General features: G+C 38.5%; 1 protein-coding gene across 8 annotated transcripts in view; it reads left to right on the plus strand.

Moving 5' to 3' along the window:
* DGKB (diacylglycerol kinase beta) overlaps positions 1-10,624 on the plus strand; it is an 824,229-nt gene extending 813,605 nt beyond the window's left edge. For all 8 annotated transcript variants that reach the window (XM_070470763.1, XM_070470758.1, XM_070470752.1 and 5 more), the window contains one exon: positions 7,042-10,624. In XM_070470763.1, coding sequence (XP_070326864.1) covers positions 7,042-7,149 — 108 coding nt within the window. In that variant the 3' untranslated portion in view covers positions 7,150-10,624. The remainder of the gene's footprint in view (positions 1-7,041) is intronic.
* Positions 10,625-21,490: the final 10,866 nt, after the last annotated feature.

Genomic DNA, 21,490 nt, shown 5'->3' on the forward strand with positions numbered 1-21,490 from the left:
CATACAGTATTCCTTTGTCTTGATTGATGTACCACAGTTTATTTATCCATTCACCTACTGCAGGAACTCTTGGTTGTTTCCAAGTTTTGGCAATTATAAAAAAAGCTGTTGTAAACATTTGTGTACAGGTTTTTATGTAGATGTAAGTTTCCAACTTTTTTGTATAAATTTCATGAGTGCAAACACTGGATCATATGATGAGTATATTTAGTTTTATAAGGAACCTCCTAACTGTCTTCCAAAGTACCATTTTGCCCTCCCAGCACCTATGTATGGGAGTTCTTATTGCTCCACACCCTCAGCAACGCTTGGTGTTGTCCATTTGAGCCTCTGTTTTTTCTTTTAATTCTTTTTTTTTTTATTAGTTGGAAGCTAATTACTTTACAATATTGTAGTGGTTTTTGCCATACATTGACATGAATCAGCCATGGAGTTACATGTGTTCCCCATCCCGATCCCCCTCCCACCTCCCTCTCCGCCTGATCCCTCTGGTTCTTCCCAGTGCACCAGGTCTGAGCACTTGTCTCATGCATCCAACCTGGGCTGGTGATCTGAAAGAAACCAGATCTGAGCCTCTGTTTTTTGAATCTCTTTCTTAGCTCATACATCTGTTTCACTGGAGAACACCCTCAAATATGTTTTAAAAGGCATATAAAGGGCAAGCTATCTAGATCTTTCTATGATTGAAAATATATTCATTGTACCCTTGCATTTAATCGATACATCAACCACATAGAGAAATCTAAGATAGAATTAACTTTTCCTCTGAGGTTTGAAGGTGTTTCTCTGTTTTCTTCTACCATTAATGTTTTTGAGAAGCCTGATGCCATGCTGATTTTCATGTTTCTGTAAGTGACCCGTTTTTCCTCTCAAAGGGCATTTGTTGTTGTTTGGTCACTAAGTCATGTCGGACTCTTTGCGACCCCATGGACTGCAGCATGCCAGGCTTCCCTCTCCTTTACTATCTCCCAGAGTTTGCTCAGACTCATGTCCATTGAGTTGGTGATGCTATCCAACTGTCTCATCCTCTGTCACCCTCTTCTCCTTCTGCCTTCAATCGTTCCTAGCATCAGAGTCTTTTCTAATGAATCAGCCCTTCACATCAAGTGGCCACAGTATTGGAGCTTCAGCTTCAGAGGGCATTTAGAATCTTCTTTATGTCATTGTGCTGTGAAATTTCAAAATAATGTGTGATTTGAGCTGGGCCAGACAGGGATCAAAGTTTGCTGGAAGGTTCTCAAGAGCACTGCTTGGCACAGAGATACAGAAGTGGGGATCAACAAGGAGTGCTGGGAAGATTCGAGAATCTGCTTTCAAACCCAGCCCCTGCATTGGCCGACTTGAGTGGGGCATTTCAGGTTACGGAACCTAAGCTTTTGTCCTGTAATATAAAATAAGGATGTTGACATCTACATCCTTAGGGCTGTTGGGAGGGTATATTTAGGTAATATATAAGTAAAGTTATGAAAAAATATTCTTTTGGTATTAGGCATGAGAATTCCTTGAAGATAGAATAGATCCCTCCTTATTCTACTCTTATTAGGATGCTTTGATAAGCACTTGGTGCTTGGGGCATACAGAGACTGGGTGTTAAGCATGGTGTTCCCGTAACCTGAGAAAGAAAAATAATACTCTTCACAACATAGAGTGGGTAGGAATATTCAAAGCTGAAAAACAAGGAGCTAGGAAAGAAAATACCAATGAGCTGGGCCAAATAATGCCTGGAGGATGAATCCAGGAAGACTTTCCTCTCTTCGTCAGTTTTAGTTGAACTAACGTCAGCTCAATTTGGAAAACTCAGCAGTGGCCACAGGACTGGAAGAGGTCAGTTTTCATTCCAATCCCAAAGAAGGGAAATGCCAAAGAATGTTCAAACTGCCACACAATGGCACTCATTTCACATGCTCAGTTTCACATTTCACGTGATAATGCTCAAAATCCTTCAAGCTAGACTTCAGCAGTATGTGAACTGAGAAATTCCAGATATACAAGCTGGATTTAGAAAAGGCAAAGGAACCAGAGATCGAATTGCCAACATCCGTTAAATCTTGGAAAAAGCAAGGGAATTCCAGAAACACATCTACTTCTGCTTCATTGAATACACTAAAGCCTTTGACTGCGTGGACCACAACAAACTGTTGTAAATTCTTGAAGGGAAGGGAATACCAGACCACCTTACCTGCCTCCTGAGAAATCTGTATGCAGGTCAAGAAGCAACCATTAAAAGGAGACATGGAACAATGGACTGGTTTCAAATTGGGAAAGGAATTTGTCAAAGCTGTATATTGTCACCCTGCTTATTTAACTTCCATGCAGAGTACATCATGTGAAATGCTCAGCTGTATGAAGCATAAGCTAGTATCAAGGTGGCCAGGAGAAGTATCACTAACCTCAGATATGTAGATAACACCAGCCTAACGGCATAAAGTGAAGGGGAACTAAAGAGCCTCTTGATGAAGATGAAAGAGGAGAGTGAAAATGCTGGCTTAAAACTCAACATTCCAAAAACGAAGATCATGGCATCTGGTCCCATCACATCATGGCAAACAGATGGGGAAACAATGGAAATAGTGACAGACTTTATATTCTTGGTCTCCAACATCATTGCAAATGATGCCTGCAACCGTGAAATTAAAAGACACTAGCTCCTTGGAAGAAACTCTATGACTACCCTAGACAGGGTAGTAAAAAGTAGAGACATTACATTGCTGACAAAGGTCTGTATAGTCAAAGCTATGGTTTTCCCAGTGGTCATGTATGGATGTGAGAGTTGAACCAAAAGGCCGAGCACTTTTGATGCTTTTGAACTGTGGTGCTGGAGAAGACTCTTGAGAATCCCTTTAATGGCAAAAAGATCAAACCAGTCAATCCTAAAGGAAATCAATCCTGAATATTCATTGGAAAGACAGATGTGGAAGCTGAAGCTCCAATGTTTTGGTCACCTAATGGGAAGAGCCGACTCATTGGAAAAGACCCTGATGCTGGGAAAGATGGAGGGCAAAAGGATAAGGGGGAAACAGAGGATGAGATGGCTGGATGGCATCCCTGACTCAATGGACATGGGTTTGAGTGGACTCTGGGAGATGGTGAACCATCTGGATGTGTGCCACAATCCAAGGGGTCACACAGAGTCAGACACGACTAAGCAACTGGACAGCAACGAAACAGTGTCTTGGAGAGAACACAAATAGCTAGTGAACTAGACACTGTTCACCGTGTACTGTAAGCTATAAACCTCTCCTCTGTCCCTTTTAGGACATAGGTTTTCAATTCTATGTACTTTGATAATAATACTTTTATGAGACTAGACTTTTGTCAAGAGCAACTCAAAGAGAAGGATGAGACAGTTAGCATCTGAATATCACGTGTAAAGCGTAATAGTTTGCACACACTAAGAGTCAAATCTTGTCATTATTGTTGTTAATATTATAATTATAAGGTGGGGCCACCTATCATACTATATAACCCTGACAGTTCTATACAGACAAGAAAACCATGACTTGTAATCCTTCATCTGGTTTCTATATGTGCATTTTTATTTCATATTGAATACTTACAAAACTTGAAAACCAGCTATTTTCATGTTTCTATTTTTAGAGGTGCTCAGTCTTAATTTGACATAGGAAGATGGAAGTAGAAAGAGTCATGAGATTTTCATGCTGTTGCTTTCTAAAGGGATAGCTAAGTAGAAATGAAGATATTATACAAAACATCATTCTAATTCTGACAATACTTATCTTAGCAGTTCTCTTCTACCTTCACCTAGAGAAGGGAATGGATACCCACTCTAGTATTCTTGCCTAGAGAACTCCACGGACAGAAACACCTGGTAGGCTACAGTCCATGGGGTCACAAATAGACATGACTGAGCGACTAACATTTCACACTTCTACCTTTATACAGCCGTTCCAGCTCCTAGGAGCCCCATCACCATTGCTTAGGATTGCCTACAGTTCTCTCTCAGTTATAAGCTCAGATTCCCTCCAAACAAAACAGTCAAGTTGCAAACTTCCCTTGTTCATAGTTGGTGCTCAATAAATATTAATGTATTCAGAAACAACTAAGAAGTAACTACCCAACTCTTAAAAAAACGGAAGCACTTAAAGAGATCTGTGGAGATTTAATCTATTCTAATGTCTTTGAGGGATATGCTCCTCCTTTCTCAGTATTGTTTTCCTCGTGGATAACAGGTTCTAAAAAACAGTAATAAAAATATAAGGGTGTGGAGTTGGAACAGGTATCTGAGTCATTATTGCGTGCCTATTGAGACACCCTTAACCAGGGCCCCCCAACACGAACCAGCTGAACACAGGGAACACTCGAGTCCCGACAGCTCTCTGAAGCCTACACCTGGACTGCTGTGAGCACAAAGCCAGCAGTTCACCTGGTACGAGACCAGTAGTATTCTCATCCTCAATGGAGTGGAGTTGCTTCTGCTCAGATATTCAAAGATCTGTGATTATTTGATGAGGCAATGTATGCAAAGAGCCTGGATACATAACAGGCATCTCATGAGCGCAGCTTTCCATGGCATCTCCCTGAGAGGAAAACAGCCATTGTCTCTCATTTTTGTAAAGAATAGACAAAAAGACATAGATTTCAGTTTTTACAGAAACAATGGGAAAGAGTTGTGTGTGACCATAGAAGTGCTTAAACAACTGAGAGAACAGAGGATAGATGATTTTAAAAATAAGACTGGCCACTATCCAGCTTAGAAACTAGAAACAGAACTTCAAAGTAGTCAGTAGCATGGATTAAGTGTCCTACTGCGTCAAGAGCACTTAGTGAGATATTGTGCTGTTTTTCAAAGGAATAGTAACATGTGATTTCTTTTAAGAGATTGTTAATAGAAAGATAACCATAGTGAAACAAAATCTAAATAACCTAAAAATATTAATACAGAAGGCAAACAAAATCTCATACATAATAAGTTGTGATAGTTTGGTTCTACTTCGTCATAAATTGATGCTAATCTTTTTTAAGTGACTACATGATATACTTCTTTTCCTACAACAACAGTAGTTTGGTAATAATGATATTGTTTTTCAAAAGACTCTAATAGTAATGTACCCTCTAAAGGATTTAGTCCAATAACCGTGAATCAGAAATCTTTACTTTCTTACCATGGCTTCTTGTATTCTGTTTGAATCTAAGATTATTATATAAGTAGCATGTGTTAACTGCATCTTCACATATTCATTTTTAAAGGACATTTTGTATGAAAAGATTCATTTTTATATTCAGCATTAAAAAATAGTACCTTTCTGCTTAGCCTCATACTTCAGCATCTGTAACACTATTGAACATACTTCTTAAATTTCTGTTTCTTACTTGACTAGAATTTATTAGGGGTAGAGATTGTGCTTTGTCAATTTGTTAAAGGCTCCTGGTACAGTGTCTAAAACATAGTAGGAGCTCAATACATTTTATGAAATGAATGAATGATGGTATATTAGATACTCTAGAGGAGTATGAAAATCCATGGTAAGAGGTACAGTGTAATCTAAATGTGAATTATTAGGAGAGAAAATCTGGCTGAGATCTTTTTCAGTCTACAGAGATAAGTGCATTCTGACATCTTAGGTATCTGGCTAGTGATTCCTCAGTTAGTAAGATAACAAAAGTAAAATCAAATGAAATCAGATATCCAGAAAGTTTGAGGCTGGTTTAGCCTGGTGGCCTTTTACAGGTGCAATTTATTTTTACAGTACAAAGAACACTGAGTCTTCCCAGAATAACCTGATTCCAACAGAGTTAGATAAAGTTGCTCATTTATCCTGATTTTTGACATACTTCTGTCTTTCTAGACTGTCTAGAAAGATCTCTATTTCCCAGAAGCCTCAGTGTCGATTTTAATGATCCAGTCCACGTGACATCCCTTTTTTTTTTTTTGTTTCATTGCTATTAGTGAATGACAAGTGAAGGATATTCATTTTAACTTGAAAATGTCAGCTATGCACTTTAAGAGATATATTTTTGCAGCTTGTAATGAGGTGGTGTTTCTTTTTGAAAGAAATACTCATCTCTGATGCGAGTGCTGTGCAGGTGACAACTGATATTTAATAAGCGATGGTTCTTATATTAGTCGCAGTTCTCTAAAGAAAATGTCTCAGATTGCTTTTGAAAAACTCTTAGCGTCACTAGCCCAAAGGCATGATGTGACCTTTTTATTACATAATGAGAATCATTTATTATCTTACAATGTATCTTAAAGTCACAGACAAAATGCCACTTTGATAATTGCTTTCAATTAGCTTTGAGCATAGCATATATTCATAAAATGTCTTCTCTAATTTAGACTTGAATTAGAGAAAATTACAGACATAATCTACTTTAAGGTTGTCTCATTTAAGGTGATTCGTAGTTTTATTTCAAAGAAATCAAAAAGAAGAGCTTTAGAACAGTCTCTCAGAATGTTTTAAGCAGGCTTTTCAATATTTGATTCTATTCTATTACCAATTAATTAACAAATTAGAAAGCTAGTTCATCATTTCTGACCTTTTATGCACGTTAGCTTTTGACTTTCATTCTTAATGATTGTTTTGAAATTAAGGCTTGCAGTTCGTGTTGAAAGAGAGAAACAATCTGATTAACAGGGTAAATAAGGCTTGCCTTGGTACCAACTACATCTTGATGTGGGGCTATAATTGAGATTCTGAGTACTATAATGGTGCATCCTTTCCTGTCTTAAATAAATAATACATAACTAATGGTCAATAAATTATACTAGATAATCATGTGGCATGAATGAGGAATTTGGGGGTTTAATACATGCAAGGTAAGAAGTAATATGATACTTAAAATGTAATTTCAGTTAAGTTTGGTTTCTTGTTAGCAAACACCCTGAGCATTGGTATATAGTTTAAATACATACCTTATCTTCCTTAAAAATATTTTGCAATAATAGAAACTCTGAAACTACATTTTACGCTTGTGCTGTTTCAGTAACACAGGCAATGTGATTAACCTTAACAGAGATTCTCAGAAATTCGTATTGTACCCAGGGATTACTCCCTCCTCTTTCTCTCTTTTTTTCCCTAGATAAAAATTATACACAAGAACCAAGCCCCAATGCTGATGGGCCCTCCTCCCAAAACCGGGTTGTTCTGCTCCCTCGTCAAAAGAACCAGAAACCGAAGCAAGGAATAATCCTGTATCATTCCATTGTTGGCACTGTAATTAGCATAATTGGGCCATGGAACACTTATGCTGGAAATCTTTGAACAACTTCAAGCCTCCTGCTCATGTAAAATCATGGAATTGGTTTGACAGTTTTTGTGACTGAGTTAATGTAAAATTCAGCTAATAGGAAATTTATTGTCTCAGTTTTTATAGGCATCTTTGCATGAAGAAAGCAGAAGTTTACATGAAGTGATACTGCATATTTTTGTTGCATGCATTCCCATAGATTTTTATGTCTCCTATCCATTCCTTCACAAATTTCCATGTACTAACCTGTAAGAAAAATCTGTACAATAACAACAAAAAAGGAATATCACAGAAAATGTGATTCCAGTTATTAATAAGCACTGCTTAATAATGCTTCAGTGATCATAATTGCAGATTGCTATACTTTTCCCTTTTAGACTGTAACAGCATATCAATGATCTTTGACCTATGATTTGAGGAGCAACTTTTCATTGAAAGGTTTTATTAAATAGCTGTCTATTTGCTGTATCTAAATAGTTTTTCTTCGACTTCTTGATGCTTCTGAGTGGAATTTATTAATAAAATATCAGGTGTAAAGTTTTCTTGTGCTGAGAAGTAGGAAGTGGTTTTATTTTGTTTAGTTTTGTTTTTAATTCTACACATCAGTGAAATCATGTTACTTGGCAGTAAAGTGTGTTAATATGGCAAGCCTTATTCCCTTCTGCATGTGAATCTAGAAGATAATTCTTAATCACAACAGTAACCAAATAGATGTTTGAAACTATGTGCCTAACTGTATTTCCCACCAAAGATTCAGAAAAAGATGCTTGAGAGAAATGGGTTATGCATAATTAATTAAGCATCATGAAGAAAATTTATGGTTCTAATGATTAATTTTGTGATGGCTAAAACTCTGGAAGAGAGGGAATTACCCATTAATTATAATTAAAAATCTCCTTTCACAGACAGTAAGCCATGCAACAGGATCAAAGCTCAATCGCTAATTTCTTGCTATTTTGGTCATTTGTGAGTATAGGTGTCTATAATTTTGAATGAGTCAGCTAAGTACACTTGAGAAAGTAAATGATTGTATCATTTCCTTTCAAGTATAAATTGATCCCTGTAATAATATTGAGCTCTTTGAAGTCAATCATGCATGCAGTTAGCACCCTCCCTTTCAACTACTGCACTCCCATCTCCATGACTTTTCAAATATTTATTTGGAAATAATGCCCTCGATTGTTATTAAAGTTTTTCATGGCATGGCTGAATTCTCTGATTGTTTGAAGAAATTATGGAATAGTATTTTCAAGTGTTTCATTTAAGTCTATGATATAAAATTAAATGCTTGTTCTGAGCAGTTTTGGTATTGTTCATTCATATTGAGCTGCATCTCCTCATTGCATGTTTTATATTTTTAAACATGCCATAAGGAAAACAAGTGCTTGAAATGCATGATTTATTAGTTTCTCTCTCCATTCTGCATTAAAGTACTAATGATTTTCAGTTCTGTTTTTCTATTGATTCATTCATCTTTGAATTACATATAGCATTTAGTGATTCTTGAACATAATGTTGTACATGGACTTATGGATTTCAAGTTAAATTGCTATAATTTTTGTTCCTTGATTGGAAGACTCAACTGAATGTTGTTATATCAAATAACTACTGTCAAGCAATGTGCTATCCTGGAAGATTATGTCTAAAGCATTTTCTTTTAGTGTTTCAGGAACAGGGGATGGTAAATATAAATCAACAAAAGTTTAATTGCTTTAAAAATAAAAGCTTTTGAATAAATTAAGACATTATTTAGCATTCTCAGGAAAATTATCGTTATAGTTGCAAATGTAGCACTGCAGTCACTTGCCCTAGTATAATAAAAGTTATTTGGCAGAACAGTAATCTAGACCAAAAGAAATCTCAAAGCAGTAACAAATGCATTACTGACATAATGTTACATAACACACACATTGATTTTTGTGTATCTATGGTTACAGGTAATAAATATTTTCACACAGACTGACAAAATTTTCTGTAATGGGCCGGCAGGTTTTGTGTCAGAAACATACTCTGAAGGCACAAATTATTTTGTGTTCAGGACAGCATACAATTATTTCCTGGCTGCCTTTCATAGTTTGAAGGCAGCACCAGTTTGTGAATCAGTTTTAACAGTCTGTGCACTGAAGAGCCGTTGAGTAGACAGTGAGATGAGAGAAATCAAGCAACCTGCCTAAGACCTCAATAGCTGAAATAATGGGATGTAGCTTTCCTTCAGTGTAGCTGTGTGGTTATAATTAGTAATTATTGTAGTTAGCTCTTCAGTCAGTGGGATTCATTGGTACCAATAATAAACGTTCAAACAGGAAGCAAACTTTCCTCTCCCCAACTCACTTTCTAAAGACTCTGATGAGCATGCCCTTCAAGAACACTACTCAAGGGGTTTGAAAAGTGATTTTTAAAAACTAGTTTGATAGTTTTGAAATCAGAGAAGATAATCTCTCCATTTTCTGACAGCTTCAAGTGAAGAATGTATATTTTAAGAAACATTCCAAACTGAAAGCTCTATGGTATATAGAAATAGTAAATACAGTTAGCTTTGTAAGGTGGAAACTTTTATTATATGTGTGTGGATGTAGTTGTATAAAGTTTAAAGTGGATGAAGCTCTTGAGTAAATATTATACTGGGATTTCTGGGTTCAGAGGAAAATGGGAAAAGAGATATGTACTTTGCTGAGTATTGCCATACATTGAGTAGGTAAATAGAAATTCCAGAATAAAGCTGGATATCTATGCTGCTAACAGGAAAGGAGGTGTCTGTGTAGAATGGAGAATTTTAGAGGACATAAATGTATTCCTGTACTTATGAGTGTATACCATGTATATCTGATGCTGTTAAGTTTATTGTAGAAGGAAAATATATCTTGTAGGAAGTAAAAAAAGAGTTTTTATTTTTAAACAGTTTATATGATTATAGCCAGAATAAAGCAAAAGACTCAGATATTTAGTGTATTCTACTGCAGGGGGAGATTTAACTCTAGTGAGAATTATTGAATGACATGTATATTTTTTTTTCACATTTTGTTCTTTTTTCCTTATTTAGGAGGATGGGAAACAGTTGTGCTTTACAAGGAAGAATCTGTTTTGAATCTCAGACTGTATTCTACTTGAATCAGACAAAACTTTCAAACAGCCCCATTCCTTTTTGTGTCAGAAGTTTGTTTCTCATTGGTTAGAAAAAGGAAAATGTTCCTCTCTTGGGCACATATTAGCCCAAAGAGCTATCCAAATACAGTACATATATTCTAAATGAAAATAGTAAGCCCTTGTAATATATGTTGAGGATGTAAAATTTAAATAAATAAATAAGCAAGCAAAAATTTGCAAAGGAGCTCTTATTTGGGGAAATGCAGAAATTACCCCTTAAGCCTCTCAATGAAAGTGCATTCTATTTAAATAAAGTTTGAATAAACTCACATTTAAAGGATTGTCTATATCCTTATTGTGTTTAAAAACATGGAATTCATTTCATGATACTATCTTATTTTCTCAGAAGGTGTTATTATATATAGTATTCTGCTTTTTGAAATAAAAATGTTAACACTCAGTTGTGTCATTCTTTGCCACCATTTTGCCCAACTTTTGTCCATAAATTAGTTCTTCAAGCAGCTGACAGTCTACCCCAGTGGATATCCACTGGGGGTGCCCGGCAGGCCACCTGTCTTTTGTCAGAGAGAAAGAGTCTGAGTATTGGGGGACTGAATTTGGTGTCATTAAGAATTAAACCGTTTCTGCTTTGCTTGGAGCCAGGATTCTGCTAAGAACAATGTTCCATCAATTTTAGAAATTCCAGGAAGGCCAGCAAACCCACTGATAGACTCAAGAGAACTGAAAGACTAAACCGAGGGTTCTGTGAGGGCTTACATTGAATTTTCTGGATGAAACTGATTTCTGATTTTATTTTGGGTAACAGACTTCACCAGATATCTCATGGGCAGTGAGTAGACACACAATATTTTGCAAAGGAGCTGCAGAAATTAAAGAATTTTTTAATCATGAAAATCTCTAAGTGCCTTTCCATCTATTGGAAGAGTTAATTATTGACTAAGGTAAGGACCAAGTTGGTCTCCCCTGGTGGCTCAGTGGTAAAGAATCCACTTGCTTTGCAGGAGACACAGGTTCAGTCCCTGGGTCAGGAAGATCCTCTGGAGGAAGGCATGGCAGCCCGTTCCAGTATTCTTTCCTGGAGAATCCCATGGACAGAGGAGCCTGGTGGCCCATGGTTCACGGGGTCACAAAGAGTCAGACATGACTGAAGCAAATGAGGACACATGCCTGAAAGGACCGAGTTAAACCAAAGTGTGATACATATTCAAATAAGAAAAGATTACTTGGTTGAAGGAATTCAAAAAATCCTCTAGAGAAGATAAATCTGCAAATGGTTTTTCAGGCTAACTTGTCTTTTACATGAAGAGACAATGAGAAAGAAGGAGCCCTTGAATCAGACAGAGAAGATGAGTGAGGGGTTAGAAACCAGGCCCTGGGGCTTCATTGTCTCACTTCATCAAAAGCTTAGGGAATTCATAAATTAGACATTTGAATAGTGGGTCTTTAAAAAAATTATTAGAAGCAAGAGAAGGGAAAAAAGGAGCATGGAGAAACGAAAGAAGGAAAGTAATTCAGGAGGGAGAGAGAATAAAAGCAAAACCCCAAATTAGGAGTAAGTGACTATCCATTAATTTTGCATCCTGGAATCAAGGAAAAATAAAAACACAATTACCAAATCTGACTTGAAAGCCTCCAAGCAATATCTGGCCAGCCTACATTTTCAGAGAGTTTTAATTAAAACTATCTTAATAATATAATTTTATAAACTCTCTAAAAGTTACAGAAAGCTAAAATAATAGAGAATACTCATTGTAGAATGTGTTAATGATAACAGTTTTGTAACATTTTTCTAAAGAGCAAATAGGAAGATAACTCGGTCTTTTCTCTAGAATGGTTGAATAAGTTTTTTAATTGATAATTTCAAATTTCATTTTGCCTTTCTAATTCCTGTTGGTAATATTCCATGGTCATTCCTCCAAAATAACAATTTTGTGGTTAAATATTTTTGAATTTTTATTTTATATTGCATATAGTTGACTAACACTGTTGTGTTACTTTCAGGTGTAGAGTGATTCAATTCTTTTTCAAATTTCTTTTCCATTGGATTATTAAAGAATGCTGAGCAGAGTTCCCTGTGCTATACAGTAGGTCCTCATTCTTTATCCATTTTCAATATAGCAGTGTGCACATGTCAATCCCGAACTCCCAATCTATGCCTTCCTCTGACCCTCCCCCCGGGGAACCATAAATTTGTTCTCTAAGTCAGTGACTCTGTTTCTGTCTTGTAAATAAGTTCATTTGTATCATTTTTGTCTTGTTTTTACATTCCTCATATACCTGATATCAGCTGGTATTGCAGAGAATTCAGGCCCTTTAACCCCACTAGTCATGGTCTAGTTCATTCACATCCTCACAGGACCCAGAGGCCAGTATGCCAGGATAAAAATGGCCCCTGAACTCGGAGTAGAACTGCGTTTGTTGGGGTCCCTTTTACTTGAGGTCAAGATTAGTTATGGATGCTTAGGCTGGGCTTCCTCAGTGGCTCAGTGATAAAGAATCTGCCTGCCAACATAGGAACGGCTGGAGACTTGGGTTCAATCCCTGGACTGGTACAGTACCCTGGAAGAGATTGAAATGGAAACCCACTCCAATATTCTTGCCTGGAAAATCCCATGGGTAGAGGAGGCTGGCGGGCTACAGTCCATAGGGTCGCAAAGAGTCAGACGTGACTGAGCGACCGACCACGCATGCAAGCTCACCTACGCTGTGTGGGGTGTTGCCTGATGTCCTGGTGGATGAGTTGGTCCCCAGAGTGAAACAGTGCTCTATGACTCAACCATATGACTGAGCAGGCTGCTTCTCCCTCCCTGTATTCATCAGGCTTTGAAGTGGGCCCATGCCAGTGAGATAAATGGAAGATCCAGCATGGGAACTTCAAGATAACTCTGCCTTTGGGAGCCATAAGAAGGTTCTTGACACAGAGGTGTAAACTGTAATCCCAGCTGCTTTTTTTTTTACAGAATATGTTTCAGGAGAAAATCTCTCAAAGCCTCAGTTTTCTCACCTGTAAAATACAGATAAACACAACACCCATTTCAGGGTTATTGCGAGATTAAATTGAGGTAACTTTCAAAATTACTTTCTATTGGCAAGCATTCAAATTATTTTTCAGCTTTAATGGAAGTGTAATAGTAGTAATTTGGTAGTAGCGGCAGCAGAAAAAATCCTCTTTGTCTGTACTTCAGTCCTTCCTCTTCAATGCCAACTGTATTTTTCTGGAAATAGGTGATTTTCCTTATTGGATCACTGTTTTTTTGCATGATAAAAGTTCAAAATTCTCATGCATAACAGGCTTTCATAAGCTGGACCTTGTCAACCTTTCCTGTATCCTCTACCCTCCTATCCCCATGTGCAAACTTAGTTATAGCTATTTGTATTCACCAAATATACCATGTTTTTTCAGGACCATGTAATTTGTAAGATTTTATAATCACTGCCACATTCCCTTCCTCAGGACCATGCAATTTGTAAGATTTTATAATCACTGCCACATTCCCTTCCTCAAAGGTTTGTTTACCTCCATTCAGAAGGATTTCTGGAGCCACCCTCGTCTTGAATGCGTTCAGTTCAGTCAGTCGTGTCCGACTCTTTGCGACCCCATGAACTGCAGCACACCAGGCCTCCCTGTCCATCACCAATTCCTGGAGTCCACCCAAACCCATGCCCATCGAGATCGGTGATGCCATCCAGCCATCTCATCCTCTGTCGTCCCCTTCTCCTCCTGCCCTCAATCCTTCCCAGCATCAGGGTCTTTTCAAGTGAGTCAGCTCTTACCATCAGGTGGCCAAAGCATTGGAGTTTCAGCTTCAACATCAGTCCCTCCAATTGAATGCATTAGAATGAGTTATTCTGGTGAGTTTTTTGTGCTCCTTTAAAACTGTGACATCTATTCGAAAGTTCATTCACTCTGTATTTTAAATAGTTATATACCTGATTTTCTCATTAAACTTATGAATCATTTGAAAGCTAGCCTTGGGTCCTCATCATTAATTATTTCCCAGGACTCTCCTGTATTAGATATCCAATAATTTTTGAATGAGTAAATAACAGCCACTAAAATAAGTTCCAGTTGCTATAAAATGTATTCCTTGTTTCAGAAGAAAGTATTAAAAAGGAAGGAAAAAGTCTAATAAATCATAAAATTGATATTATTACCACAGAAGTATTTTATTATGCCTTATAAACGTTGGGTGAGTAAACTTATACTTTATCCTAATGTTCTTTTCATCCCATCACTTTCCCATATGCAATAGTACAGTATTTCCAACTTAGTGAATTTAGTGACCAATAGTGGTAAAGAATCCGGCTGCAGTGCAGGAGACACTGGGGACTCAGGTCCATCCCTGGGTTGCGAAGATCCCCTGGAGAGGAAATGGCAACAGGCTCCAGTATTCTTCTGGGAAATCCCATGACAGTGGAGCCTCCAGGGCTGCAGTCCATGCGGTTTCGAAGAGTCTGACAGGACTGAGTACACACATGGCAAACTTCAGCTCACAAATGGATGTTAGTCTGCATGGGATCTGCATGCCTCTGCCAGTAGCGAGAGCAGTGGACAGCTGCCTTCTTCTCCAAAGAAAGCTGGGGAGACGATAAACAGTCTAATGGCCCTCCTAGTCTTTGGAACCTGTGAATACGTTACAGGACAATAAGGAATTAAGGTCTCGGGAAGAATTAAGAATGCTACTCAGCTGATGTTAAAACAGAGTATTCTGAATTATCCAGATGAGCCCAAAGTAATCTCAAGGGCCCTTTAAAGTAGAAGCAGTCAGAGGTCAGAAGGAGATCAGAGTCGGAGAGGCTTTGAGAGTGCGTTGATACACTTTATTCTGGTTTTAGTTATTTGGAAGTTTGCAGTAGGATCTTTCCCCTTCTTGGGACACCAAAGACACTTGCTACTTTTGCCTGTAGGAGGAAGGAATGATAAAAGATGACTTTAAAGGGGAGGTTTAGAGTTACCGTCTCAAATTAAATTATTATGTCAATCCCACAATTTCCTGCATGTTCCCTTGCAAGTTCAGCTTCAGAGGGAGCAATAGCTGAACAGCGGGAGCAATAGCTGAACAGAGTCAACTAATGAAGCCACCCATTCTTCCAGGTCAGAGCCCTACTTTTACTTTTGGATTGCTATCCCAGTTTGAAGCCTTGAAAGAGTGTGCTTGGTAAATGCTAATTAATTTTAACTGATTTATGTGAAAAGTATCAGGTAGTTTGAGGGGAAAATTAAGGTACCTTGCCAATATTTTACAATGTAAAAGACATACTGGATTCTTATTCCTAAACAAGAATTTCCCAAGTCAAAGGAAGATTACAGCCAGATGAAAACTTAAACTTAGTGTGTATTTAATCTGACTCCTTTTCCTATTCCAGAACCTTCACTATGGTGAGTTGTGCACATTGCTATTGCCACCCACTCGCCTGGGAGAAATTAATCAATTTGGTGGTCTTGGTACAGTTTAATGACAAAAATTCCCTCTTTGAACTTCAGGCTCCCCTGAACTTTTCTCCAACTAAGCCTCAACTTTTGGATTTCTTTGTCTCTGCACTGTCCAGCTCCAGCAAGAATCCTGTTAAGGCAATTTAGCCAGATTCCCCAACCTCCACATCTGATCATGAGATAGCTAATCTGGTTTCTCATCCCTGCCACTACCCTTCAGGTGACACTTGATTACTGTGCCTGCCTTTGGCGAGAATGCCCCCTTGCCCCAGATGGTGCTTCTGAGTAATTTTCCGTCCAATTTAAGTACTTTGCCCTTAGCTATAAATCCCCATTTGCCCATGTTGTATTTACAGAGTCCGGCCTCTCTCCTCTACCATAAAGTTCCATTGCAGTGGCTATTTGGTTCTATTACCGAACCAAACTTGGGTCTGCGCAGTAAAGCCAGTCTTCTAACACTGGCTTGTGGTGAAGGAAAGTGCAGTTTTTACTGCAGGGCACCATCCAGTGAGTCAAGGCAACTAGTGTGCAAAAGGCCGGAACTCCATGATGGCTTTCAGGGGGAGGTTTTTAATGACAGGGTGAGGAAGAGTTGCCAGGTATGTCATCAGCCTGTGGACAAAGTTCTGATTGGTTGCTGGTGAGATCACTAGGAGACAACATCATCCACCTTCAGGTTCCAAGGGGTCTGGGGTCTATGTGCTTTGGGGCAGCATGCAGTTAACTTCTTCCACCTGGTGGAGGTTTCAGCATCTGCAAAGCAGCTCAAAGGATATGGCTCAGAATATTACTTAGTTCCCCTGAGGAGTAACTAAAGGTCCTTGACTTCGTTTAATGGCTAAATTATTATTTTGTCTTACTTGACTGTTTTCCTTCATTTCTGCATTTTCTCATTTCTCTTGATTAAATTTATTCTTTGCAATCTGGTATCGCCCTAGGAGGGTAAGATTTTTCTACAAAGAGGCAGTTGGAAGACATGGGGCTTGGGGAGGCAGAGTCGGGGTGGGGAGCCCCCTGGAGTCAGAAAGTCTCCATGGGTCCTGCTGGGTTACAGTTCCTGTTCCTCTCTCCATGGCCCCTGCCCCAATAATGATGTTCTTACCCCGCTTTAAGTGTCAACATTTAAGTGTCAACATTTTCATTACCATTAATCTCCAGTATAATGAAAAATTTGTATAATGATGGCATATTACCAGAGTCTAAGGACTGTCTCAAAGTTCCAATCCTATGAAATAATATTCCCTTTCAGAAATTTATCTTCCAAATAATTTGATTAAATTCAATCAAATAACTTGAAAAGATCAGGATGTAGAAATAACTGTTATTGCCCTTGGAAAGATTTAAGAAATTGATGGCTTGCAATTTTGTAATACAGACAGTTGTCAAAGGACCATACACCCCAGATCCTGAGCTCACCTGCAGCTCTGGAAAGGTCCCTACACTGACCCTTCTCTGCCGGGAACACTCACCTGCAAGGAATTAAACCTGCTGGGCCATGCCGAGGCTCCGCTCGGAAGTGCAGCCCAGTGTTAGCCCTCAGCTCAATTTTCAACCAGTTGGAGTGGAAATCCACTGATAAATGTCCCAGCTTCTCCTGTCCTTTTAGTCCTGACAACTCAGAGGCGCGGTTTCTCAGAGGGTTCAGCATGAGACTGAGTCCCAGTTGCCTATAGCAGTAGCCCCCTCACTGACAGGCACTTTTTTTTACCTTGTCTTGGGTCTCTTGCTTTACTCTCTTGCTCACTTTTGCTTCCTGGTTTTACCTTCAACAGAACTACCAACACCCAACCTCCCTCTTCTTTGGAGGGAGCCTTGTCCTGAGGGAGCTTTCCTGAGCACAAAGGCAGCACCAACATCCTACCTAAGCCTGCTGCTTTTGTAAAGGGAACTAGTTATCAAAGCTTAAGGGAATGGTGACAAATACCTAAAGAGGACAAGAGAGTGTGAAAAGGTAAACTGAGTCATGTTAAACATGTTGAGTTAATTTGAGTGGTACATATACCCAATAGAATGTTACTCAGCTGTAAAAAGGAACACATTTGAGTCAGTTCTAATGAGGTGGGTAAAACTGGAGCCTATTATACAGAGTGACGTAAGTCAGAAAGAGAAAGACATACTGAACATTAATGCGTACATATGGAATTTTAGAAAGACAACACCAGCAATCATACATGCAGGGCAGCAAGATGAGACACAGATGTAAAGAACAGACTTTTGGACTCTATGGGAGAAGGTGAAGGTGTGATGATTTGAGAGAATAGCATTGAAACATGGTATTATCATCTGTAAAAGAGATGACCTTTCATGACTATGCATGAAGCAGGGCACCCAAAGTTGAGGATCTGGGACAACCCAGAGGGATGGGGTGGGGATGGAGGGGTGATGACACCCAGAGGGAAGATGGTGGGGACACATGTATGCCTGTGGCTGATTCATGTTGATGTGTGGCAAAAACCATCATAATGCTGTACAGTAATTATCCTCCAATTAAAATAAATAATTAAAAATTTTAAAAAGCAGAAATCAATTATGATCAGTCAGCATCTAATTTAGCAAAAAAAAAAAAAAAAGGTAGCTCCAAGGACCTGTCCAAAATGAAAGCCTTTCATACACAGAAGGGAACAGGAACAAAGAAGTAATATGAGGCAAAAATCTGAGTGGTTATTGCAAGGTTACTTTGCTTGAGTGAGAGGCCAGAATCTATCAGGCAGATACCTGACTACTGATTAGAGATTCCGAACTGACTGGTTTAAGATTACATTTCTCAAGAGCCTAAACTGTATTGAAGTCTGTTTCATATAAAGCTTAACATAAGCAACTCTATTTTGAACCTTTTTTTCCCCCCTTTTTAACAGGGGTAACATAAGGACCATAGCCCTTTGGTTAAATCATGTGTGGGCATTGGATAAAGGTGAGAACTGTGTCGGAACTGACTAAAACTTGGTTTATAGGTAGCTGGAGCCACATTGGGGCAAGCAGATTGCTACCAAATGAGAAAAGTATGCTGACATCACCATTTCTTCTGCTTTCCAAGAGGAATGGCAAATTAAGATTTTTGTATGAAGTCTTTTAATTTTAACATGCTGTATGGCTAATAAGCAAAAACACTTGGCTAAGTGTTGCTCAGCCCCAAATTTCTAAGTACTAAGAATTTTTTTCCTCTGTAAATTGCCACTTCTGTAGTTAGGAAAAACATTGATATTTGTCTACCTGGTAATGGTGAGACTCACTACTGTCTTATCACGCTCTCTCTCTGCTAAGAAGTGTGGATCACTGTTGATGTCAGTTGTTTCAACTGAAGTTAAATATGCTGAAACACTGAGAAGAAAATGATGTGTATCCCTTGATTCATTTAACAGATTATTATGTGTTTACTAAATGCCTGTAAATGTTTACCAAATGCCTCAGGAAGCATGTGGCTAAAGCAAAGGTCATTGTCCTCATGTGGATTATTAATATTCTGACTGATGCGACCATGAAGCCATTTAAAATGCCAGTACCAAAAAATAAAATAAAATGCCAGTACCTAAAAGTTTGAATTAAAAATTTTCATGAGGCCATACTAGGGAAGTTTATAAACAAGTAGTTTATAGCAGAGGTAATAACTTTCATATTATTATTAAGTTTACGATATTTTTCATTCTTCATTCAGTTTTTATTAACTCTTAGTTTCACTCAGAACTTTTCCTGAAATGACTTTACATAATAAAACAAAGGGACAAACAAATAAATATGGTAGATGTTTTATTTATATTACATGATGTTGCTGTTTTTAATTACTGGAGTTGAAGATAATTCTGAGTTTTTAGCTATAAGGAGATTGAATAGGGGCTTAAATCCTACAAAGTACTTCTCATTATTCAACATATACATGCCTTTTAAGGTAGGGTGTCAAAGAGCAAGTATCTTTGGGATTTACCTATTTACCTAAGATGTGGAAAAAAATTTATGTAAAAACCAACACAAATCCATATACATGTTTAAAATGGAACAAATATCAAAGTGAAACTTCAGGTTTGCAATAGGTCATTGAAAATAGTCCCCTGAGTTCTCTGGTTTATTATGTCAGAACTTTGGACAGTGCTTTGGGTAAAGCCCTGTTCCATACTCAAATTTTCACCAGAAGCCCAATCTCATTTCCAAGCTACATACCTATATCCAACTGCCTCCTGGTAACTCTACTTGGATGCTCCACGGGTATCATGGACTCACTGTGCCGGAAATTTGACTCTCCTACATTCTCACTGACACACTTCCCCAGGGTCTGTAGCTGCCTTTTCAATTTAATGGAAATAGTATGACCCACTATTTCACTGGAGCAGGAAATGGCAACCCACTCCAGTAGTCCTGCCTGGGAAATTCCATGGACAGAGGAGCCTGGAGGGCTACAGTCCATGAGGTTGCGAAGACTCAGACATGACTAAGGAAGCAAGCATAGCACTGTTCAGTATCTAATCAGTTACCCAAGGTTTTCTATTCAGTTTATTTCACATCTTTTCATTTATCTTCTAGTTCTATTTCCCCTGCCGTTGGTTAGCTTTTGTTGTTTATCTCTCCTTTGAACTCTTCTCAGTAATTATGTAACTCATCTACCTGCTTCACTTTGCTCTGCTTTCAGTGATCCTACCATATGATGCATGTATTTTTTTAATACTGATATACTTAGTTCAGTTCAGTCGCTCAGTCGTGTTTGTCTCTTTGCAACCCCGTGGACTGCACCATGCCAGGCTTCCCTGTCCTTCACCAGCTCCCGGAGCTTGCTCAAACTCATGTCCATCGAATCTGTGGGTCCGTGATGGACATCTCATCCTCTGTCGTTCACTTCTCTCCCTGCCTTCAATCTTTCCCAGCATCAGGGTCTTTTCCAGTGAGTCGGTCCTTCACATCAGGTGGCCAAAGTACAGGAGCTTCAGCTTCAGCATAAATCCTTCCAATGTATATTTAGGACTGATTTCCTTTAGGATGGACTGGTTGGATCTCCTTGCAGTCCAAGGGACTCTCAAGAGTCTTCTCCAACACCACAGTTCAAAAGCATCAATTCTTTCATGCTCAGCTTACTTTATAGTCCAATTCTCACATCCATACATGACTACTGGAAAAACCATAGCTTTGATCAGATAGATCTTTATAGGCAAAGTAATATCCCTGCTTTTTAATATGCTGTCTATATTGGTCATAGCTTTTCTTCCAAGAAACAAGTGTCTGTTAATTTCATGGCTGCAGTCACCATCTGCCGTGATTTTGGAGTCCCCCCAAATAAAGTCTCTCACTGTTTCCATGGTTTCCCCATCTATTTGCCGTGAAGTGATGGGACTGGATACCATGATCTTTGTTTTTTGAATGTTGAGTTTTAAGCCAACTGTTTCACTCACCTCTTTCATCAAGAGACCTTTAGTTCTTCACTTTCTGCCATAGGGTGGTGTCATCTGCATATCTGAGATTATTGATATTTCTCCCAGCAACCTTGATTCCATCTTGTGCTTCATCCAGACCATTTCACATGGTGAACTCTGCATATGAATTAAATAAGCAGGGTGACAATATACAGCCTTGACATACTCCTTTCCCAATTTGGAACCAGTCTGTTGTTCCAAGTCCAGAATTGGAATTCCTTCACCTCCACTAGCTTTGTTTGTAGTGATGCTTCCTAAGGCCTACTTGACTTCACATTCCAGGATGTCTGGCTTTAGGTGAGTGATCACACCATCATGTCTGTGTCATGAAGATCTTTTTTTATAGTTC

Source organism: Odocoileus virginianus, chromosome 1, assembly GCF_023699985.2.
Source record: "Odocoileus virginianus isolate 20LAN1187 ecotype Illinois chromosome 1, Ovbor_1.2, whole genome shotgun sequence".
NCBI classification, from domain to species: Eukaryota; Metazoa; Chordata; class Mammalia; order Artiodactyla; family Cervidae; genus Odocoileus; species Odocoileus virginianus.